At 42.2% G+C, this 8,265-nt stretch overlaps 1 protein-coding gene across 1 annotated transcript; it reads right to left on the bottom strand.

The window, feature by feature from the left end:
* Positions 1–2,183: 2,183 nt before the first annotated feature.
* On the bottom strand, positions 2,184–6,422 carry LOC117044603 (protein scribble homolog). Its single transcript, XM_033145412.1, has 4 exons — positions 6,226–6,422; positions 5,520–5,597; positions 3,123–3,218; positions 2,184–2,354 (listed from the first exon to the last, which is right to left on the bottom strand). Exons 1-4 carry the CDS (start codon positions 6,289–6,291, stop codon positions 2,202–2,204), a joined length of 393 nt encoding a protein of 130 aa, XP_033001303.1. The 5' UTR covers positions 6,292–6,422; the 3' UTR covers positions 2,184–2,201.
* Between the last annotated feature and the right edge of the window lie 1,843 nt (positions 6,423–8,265).

The raw sequence follows: 8,265 nt of genomic DNA, 5'->3' as shown, positions 1-8,265 counted from the left end.
TCCATTGATAGCCTCATTGAATTTGCCTGATTCTCTTTTAAAGGCATCCAAGCTGGTGGTCCTCGCTACCTTGATTATTTCTCCGAACCCTTTCCAGCTCCACAAAATCCTTTTTGAGGCAGGAGCGGCACATGTCCCGCTTTGCTGCTGGAGGCGACATGGGAAGTGCTGCCTTGCCCTACCACCATTGCCACCAACTCCACCACCTTTGATGCTAGCAGAGAAGCACAGCCCCCAGATCAGCACTGATCTTTGGGCGAGATATCACCTGAAATCAACGCAGAAGTGGCAGGACAGACGAGGCGCCACGGGGCCTCGCTTCACCTAATGGCTGCGTCATTTGAGAAGAGGCATTAGAACAATCAAGTTTGTTATAGTGCAGGATGTAGAGATGCTCTGTTCATCATCAAAAGAATACACTTAAGAACCCCAGCTTCCAAATTATGGACTTTGTTTTTAAGATTAGGGATAGAGGAAAAGAACTGAGGGGGGAAACAGCTAGCATAAAAAAGAAAATAGTTTATTCTCTAAAGAAGCTTACAGCAGGCAATCTTAAGTGTCTCAAACTTACTTGCGAGGAGCAAGGACTGCTCATGATATTCCAGAGATCATAAATTTTCACAGGGGACAACCCCAGTTTTTAACCCTGTGTACCTGTAATCAGGATAGAGGGTTGATGAGAAGGAGCCTCCAGCCAGGTATGAAGACCATGAGGGTTTGAAAGACCTTTGTGAATCCACCCATCCATCTGATGGAGCCTCTCCTGCATGTACCATTGTCTTCTGACACTTTCATTGGGACAGCATCGCATATGTGGAACTCCAGGTCCTCAGAGTCTAGATCACTTTTCTCTTTAGCTCAGTTCCACCAGAGTTTTAAGACCATTTCCCTTTAAAATGCGCCTTTAATTCTGTTGCTGTGCAATTTCATTGCTAATGTCACGTCTCTGGGCTATGTTTTTTTTTAATGCAGCTTTCAGTATTGAATTATGTTGGTATTTATCTAGTCATTTTAGTGGTTAAATTGGCTAATTAAATTTTTGTGTTTCGTGAAGCTCTCTGAACATCTCCCTTTGGTTTGGAAAAAATGAAGAGAGATTGTTGTGTAAGTAAATCTTCTTAAGAATGTCGGGGGCTCTGTCTTCTGCATTCACAGTTATCTTTCCTATACTAGAATCCTGCCAGAATATAGCCAACATTTTGGTAAGATAAAAACTTACCATAAAAAGATGACATGAAAATCAATGAGAGTTTGTGTAAAATGACTGAAAGAAAAATCTGTTGGCCTTTTCTCCAGTTATTTCGCAATCACCTTTGAAATAAGTTTTTGTATGACAGCATATCTCATTTTAAAATGCACTTGAAGCTATACTTGAAGCTGAATTTTGAAGCAAAGTTGTGCATGTTTAGCCTGGAGAAGAGGAGAATGTGAATATGTGAGCCATCTTCAAGTATTTCAAGGGCTGTCAGATGGAAGATGGTGCGTGCTTGTTTCCTCCTGCTCTGGAGGGTAGGACCCAAACCAATGGATTCAAGTTAAAAGAAAAGAGATTCTGACTAAACACCAGGAAGAACTTTCTGATGGTAAGAGCTGCTCAACAATGGAAAAGATTCCCACAAGAGATGGTAGACTCGCCTTCCTTTGAGGTTTTTCAGCAGAGGTTGGATGCCCATCAGTCATGGATGCTTTAGTTGAGATTCCTGCATTGCAGGGGGTTGGATTAGATCAGGCATAAGCAAACTCGGCCCTTCAGATGTTTTGGGACTACAACTCTCATCATCCCTAGCTAACAGGACCAGTGGTCAGGGATGATGGGAGTTGTAGTCCCAAAACATTTGGAAGGCCGAGTTTGCCTATGCCTGGATTAGATGGTCCTCATGGTCCCTTCCAACCCTACAATTCTATGAGTATTTCAGTTTTTATAAATCCCAGTCAAGGCATATTAATTGAGCATACCAGTAGATTTTGGGCTGCTGAAATTCAATTCCATTGTATTGCCTTAAATCAAAGATGGAGAACCTCTGGCCTGCAACGTAATCTAGCCCATCAAGCCTCTGAATGTACTCCCAGCTAGCTCCCTAAGCCATCCCATTCTAACCAGCTCCACCCTTTAAAACTATGAATAAACCTGAGCAGTTCACGAACCACATTCAATGCAGCAGGAAAACGTTTGTGGGTTTTTTTCTAAAAAGAATAATTTATTAAGGGGGGTAAAAAGCATTGTTTAAACAGTCTGAATAGAGATGGCCTTCTGAACTGTCCGTCTCCTCGGGCTCAAAGTCATCAGGGTCTTGCGCTAACTGGTCCGTGTCTTCGTCTGAAGTGGAAGGGCGTGTTAGGATGATTCGAGGTATCTTGGATACAGAAAAGAATGCAGGGAAGGGGGTAGGGAAGAGAAGTGAATTGCACAAGAGAATCAAGAAGCTAACATTCGTTTGCTGCCAAGAACTCTCCTCTGACGCAGATCTCCTTTGCAAATTTTAATGTCATGCATTTTCCAGATATTCTTTGAATGCTTAACTGTTCCCCAAATCTTGGATAGCTTAGGACTAGTCTATTCTCATATCCTTCTTCCTCAGATTAGAAGGAGAGGCCCATCTACAGTGGAAATATGGCTGTGGTCTGTGCTCAGATTATATATGGGGTTTTGGTGGATGGTTTTCTATTGCTGGGGTTTTTTCATTCTATTTTTTAGAATGTATGCTTTCGATCACAATTCAAAGTGTTGGTGCTGACCTTTAAAGCCCTAAATACCCTTGGCCCAGTATACCTGAAGGAGCGTCTCCACACCCATCGTTCAGCCCAGACACTAAGGTCCAGCTCCGAGGGCCTTCTGGTGGATCCCTCAGCACAAGAAGTGAAGTTACAGGGGGAAGTCGATGATGTATTTGAAACCATCTGATAAGAGCCCAGGCTAACACTGACATCTGGTGGGTTGTTTTTAATTCAGTACAAGAACCAGACAGATAACTTACCATTCAGGGATAGGTGGGTATAAATAAAAAGAACAGGGATTTTTTTTTCTGGGGAGGGGAGATTAAGCTATATTTTACCAAAAAGATAATAGTAACACCTCTTCAGGCACTATTAATGCATAAATATCTTCCTCCATCATCACTTACTGTTATAACATGATTTACTGTCTGGAATGGTCCACTTTTGGGTGGCGTCTCAACAGGGCCAGAATCAGGTGTGCTGGGTTCTGATATAAGAGCATCCTTAAAAAGAAAAATAAGAAAAATAGCCAATTCACTTTTCAGGCATTCTTAAAAGAGGTGAGGAAACTTGGAACCATAATGTTTCTTCAAAAAGTGAAAAAAGCACCTCTCTCTCTCTCTCTCTCTCTCGGCCATTATTTACTCAAATAATTTCTTACCCACTCTTCATTATTAAAAGTCACCCCAGAATAAGTTACAGTAGAAATGTTACAGACCAGAGACGTCATGAAAGGACAAAATAAACAGAAGTACAACCTAACTACTAACAACTGAAGCATGCCACCAGATTCATTTAAAGGCCTGGGTGAAAAGTTAAGTCTTCAGCAGCACTGGACTTTGTTGTTGTTCAGTCGTTCAGTCGTGTCCGACTCTTCGTGACCCCATGGACCAGAGCACGCCAGGCACACCTATCCTTCACTGCCTCTCGCAGTTTGGCCAAACTCATGTTAGTAGCTTCGAGAACACTGTCCAACCATCTCATCCTCTGTCGTCCCCTTTTCCTTGTGCCCTCCATCTTTCCCAACATCAGGGTCTTTTCTAGGGATTCTTCTCTTCTCATGAGGTGACCAAAGTACTGGAGCCTCAACTTCAGGATCTGTCCTTCTAGTGAGTACTCAGGGCTGATTTCTTTGAGAATGGATAGGTTTGATCTTCTTGCAGTCCATGGGACTCTCAAGAGTCTCCTCCAGCACCATAATTCAAAAGCATCAATTCTACGGCGATCAGCCTTCTTTATGGTCCAGCTCTCACTTCCATACATTACTACTGGGAAAACCATAGCTTTAACTATACGGACCTTTGTTGGCAAGGTGATGTCTTTGCTTTTTAAGATGCTGTCTAGGTTTGTCATTGCTTTTCTCCCAAGAAGCAGGCGTCTTCTAATTTCGTGACTGCTGTCACCATCTACAGTGATCATGGAACCCAAGAAAGTGAAATCTCTCACTGCCTCCATTTCTTCCCCTTCTATTTGCCAGGAGGTGATGGGACCAGTGGCCATGAGCTTAGTTTTTTTGATGTTGAGCTTCAGACCATATTTTGCACTCTCTTCTTTCACCCTCATTAAAAGGTTCTTTAATTCTTCCTCACTTTCTGCCATCAAGGTAGTATCATCAGCATATCTGAGGTTGTTGATATTTTTTCCGGCAATCTTAATTCCGGTTGGGGATTCATCCAGTCCAGCCTTTCGCATGATGAATTCTGCATATAAGTTAAATAAGCAGGGAGACAATATACAGCCTTGTCGTACTCCTTTCCCAATTTTGAACCAATCAGTTGTTCCATATCCAGTTCTAACTGTAGCTTCTTGTCCCACATAGAGATTTCTCAGGAGACAAATGAGGTGATCCGGCACTCCCATTTCTTTAAGAACTTGCCATAGTTTGCTGTGGTCGACACAGTCAAATGCTTTTGCATAGTCAATGAAGCAGAAGTAGATGTTTTTCTGGAATTCTCTGGCTTTCTCCATAATCCAGCGCATGTTTGCAATTTGGTCTCTGGTTCCTCTGCCCCTTCGAAATCCAGCTTGCACTTCTGGGAGTTCTCGGTCCACATACTGCTTAAGCCTGCCTTGTAGAATTTTAAGCATGACCTTGCTAGCGTGTGAAATGAGTGCAATTGTGCGGTAGTTGGAGCATTCTTTGGCACTGCCCTTCTTTGGGATTGGGATGTAGACTGATCTTCTCCAATCCTCTGGCCACTGCTGAGTTTTCCAAACTTGCTGGCATATTGAGTGTAGCACCTTAACAGCATCCTCTTTTAAAATTTTAAATAGTTCAGCTGGAATATCATCACTTCCACTGGCCTTGTTGTTAGCAAGGCTTTCTAAGGCCCATTTGACTTCACTCTCCAGGATGTCTGGCTCAAGGTCAGCAACCACATTACCTGGGGTGTATGAGACCTCCATATCTTTCTGGTATAATTCCTCTGTGTATTCTTGCCACCTCTTCTTGATGTCTTCTGCTTCTGGACTTAGGTTCATAATATTATTATTAGCATTAGCATTTTAGTCACCATTTTTGTTTACTAAAAGTAACCAAGAGCAACTTACAACATTGAAAATTTTCTCACAGGAAAAGAGAGAAATTTTCTTTCAGTACAGGCCATCTGCTAAAATACACTGCTGAAAGAAGGTAAAGGTAAAGAGACCCCTGACCATTAGGTCCAGTCGTGGATGACTCTGGGGTTCTGGCACTCATAATGAGCTTAATTCAGTATTAAGTGACCTTTAATAACCCACCTAAGGTACTTTGCAGTGCAGGAGAACATTTCATAAAGTGAAATATGAAAGCAAAGACTCTATACCTCCGCAACTTTGTCTTCGGATTGTACCCCAGCCAAGTCAAGTGGGCCATCTTTGGACACATGTGCTATTAGGATTCCCTGGGGAGAAATAAGACATTTCAGACCTGGGAGTTTATTTTGCTAGCTACGCATTACTAAGTGCACAGGGAGAGGGGGGGGAACTGCCTTAAAAATTATACGGACACCAGTTATTTTGGTGGGCACAACAACAAAAATTGAAGCCAGCCTCCCCGGGCTAGTAAGATTAAACCAAAAATTCACTCGGGAGAGAAGAGGGCCAGAATCAGGTGTGCTGGGTTGGGATGAGATTTGAGAACGTGAACAGAAATTTTTTTTGTGGCATGATCACACAGAGACACTGACCCAAGAGCAAGGAGAAATTGTGAAATGAACAGGTGTGATACTTGCATTAGCACAGAAGCAAGTAGAGTCACCTTGAATCAAGGTGGGAAATGATACTGGTAATGGCATTTACAACATATGGGCTTTGTATACAAACAAAAATTATTTTAGTCATCTCTCAAGAAGTTGCAATTCATGCGATTATTCTGGGGCTCAGCACAAGCTAATCCTTCTGCTCTTCTTATTAAGACAGACTGCCGTGTAATGACTTCCAACGAGTCAATGGCAAGACAGGAGGGCGACTGTTTTGGTCTCTCACAACAAAGGATTAGTAGTTGGAAAATGTGTGAGTAATGAAATGCACCTCATCATTTTCTTTACATGAAGATGAGCCCTTTCCACCAGCAATGCTAATACCAAGACTCCCCATTTGACTGCACACAGTAATCGTTATCTGGAAGAGAATTGTAGTTCATATTGAATAGGCAGTTAACAAGCAAACACAGCACTTATTCATTCTTATTAGACAAGCAACAAGTAATGAAACTCATGCACGACACACACAAGTGCACACGCGCGCGCGCACACACACACACACGGACAATGTTGTTTCGTTCTAAATGAACAGAGATCTCAGCAGTGCCTGTGCTGCAGTAATTACTTTTTCAATCACGGTGGCACAGAACCGGAAGAATACTTATGCAACATAAATGGCAGCCCCATTAAATCAATTCTAAGATATATTTGTTTATGACTCCTGGAAGACGCAAGTCATGGAGGAAGTGCCAAGGAATTGGAGACAACCCCAGCAGATTCACCCAAACCCTCCAGCATTGACCCTCCCACCTGTTCTCCCTCCAGTTTCCTCCATCTTGTGAGCTGGGGTGCAAGGCAATGGAACTTGTATCAACTGTCAACACAAAGACACAGATTGCAATCTGACAGCTTAATTTTGGGATGGCATAAGGAATGTAGGCAGTATATGATGGCAGTCTAGATTCAGAATTAGTCATCAGGACTATGGATTTCAATGGTTCTGCCTCAAGCAGGGCAGTCTGGATCCAACCCCATATTATTAGATAGCCTCTTAATTTAACAATAAGGAAAAATGAATTATGTCATTAGGCAGTACAAAGTAGTATACCATTAGGTGCTCAAAACACATTTACTCAAGACTAACGTTAAAAAAAAATCCTTTTAATGATCAAAGCCAGCTTCAATTTTTAAAAAATGCAATCTTTGACCAAGAAGCTACCAAATTATTCCTTTGCATAAGTCTAAAGCACAGATTTCTAGCACTCACGTCTCTAACAATTATTTTTAATGGCTTACATCTGTCTCGTCTATTTAGAAAATGTAATCAGTGAAAACGTAACACAAGTCACAATTTCTGGGAGGTTAATCCATGAATATTTCCCCTTAATTTAGTCAACAACACAATCCTCTACAGATCTACACCAAATAAGTCCCAGTGGGGCTTGCTTCAAGGGATGTGGCTATAGGATGCAGCTTAAAATAAGCTAGTAAGGTCTGCATGCCCAAAGCTGTCCCAACACTCCCACAAACACATCTGGGTTTTTTTCTTCTGAGGATGATGCCCATCCACTGGGAAGCATTGCAAACACTCAAGAGGAAACAAAGCAACATCAGAAATTAATGGAAGATCTCTCCAGGTATTACAAATGCAGGGAAGTAAAGACATAGGGGTGGGATGAGCACACTAGCTCTGCCCTCCACCACCAACACTTAAGGCAACTGTCTTAAAGTGGGCAAAGGCTTCTTCTATCTGTGAGGTTGTCCATTCACTTTAGTACTCTGGAAAACCAGGCTCTTCAACTACCAGCCCCGCACTTCACATCTTTATTTCCCTGTATTTTGCAACGTGAAGGATAGGCGTGCCTGGCGTGCTCTGGTCCATGGGGTCACGAAGAGTCGGACACGACTGAACGACTGAACAACAACATTTTGCAACACTGGAGGAAGGCTTGTGTTAATTTTTTATTTATCAACTTTCTGTTGTTCATTTTATATATCGAATTTATATCGTACCTCTCCTGCCAAAGCAGTATTTATTGATTTATTACTTCCAAGAGATTAATCAAAAGTGCAAGTGGGTCGAGTTTGACAAGTCTAAGGTCAGAGATTGATCCAGCTCACTTTCATTGTAATAAATGTCATATATAGGCTGTGTTCACACATTGTGCTAAGCCAAACCAGGGCTTAGCATGAACACAGTAATGTGCTGACCCCCAAGGAGGAGATTGAGGCCATTTTACTGCTCCTTTGCCAAGCTAAGGTTTGCTTAATGTATTGTTCAAACCCAGGATTGAGCTTAAGGTCTCTTTTCTTTAACCACAGTTTGGGTTTGTCTTGTGGTTACAGGCTGTGATTAAGGAGGAGAGAC

This window comes from Lacerta agilis, chromosome 3 (genome assembly GCF_009819535.1).
Source record: "Lacerta agilis isolate rLacAgi1 chromosome 3, rLacAgi1.pri, whole genome shotgun sequence".
In the NCBI taxonomy this organism is placed as follows: Eukaryota; Metazoa; Chordata; class Lepidosauria; order Squamata; family Lacertidae; genus Lacerta; species Lacerta agilis.
The sequence above is the reverse complement of the archived record's forward strand: the minus strand, read 5'-3'. Positions and strand labels throughout refer to the sequence as shown.

Excerpts from the sequence above, each read along its gene's own strand:
- LOC117044603 (XM_033145412.1), bottom strand. The coding sequence starts at position 6,291 with ATGGGGAGTCTTGGTATTAGCATTGCTGGTGGAAAGGGCTCATCTTCA. Across the intron at positions 5,598-6,225 it reads CATGTAAAGAAAATGATGAG|GGAATCCTAATAGCACATGT; the intron begins GTGCATTTCATT and ends ATTTCTCCCCAG. Across the intron at positions 3,219-5,519 it reads CCGAAGACAAAGTTGCGGAG|GATGCTCTTATATCAGAACC; the intron begins GTATAGAGTCTT and ends TTTCTTTTTAAG.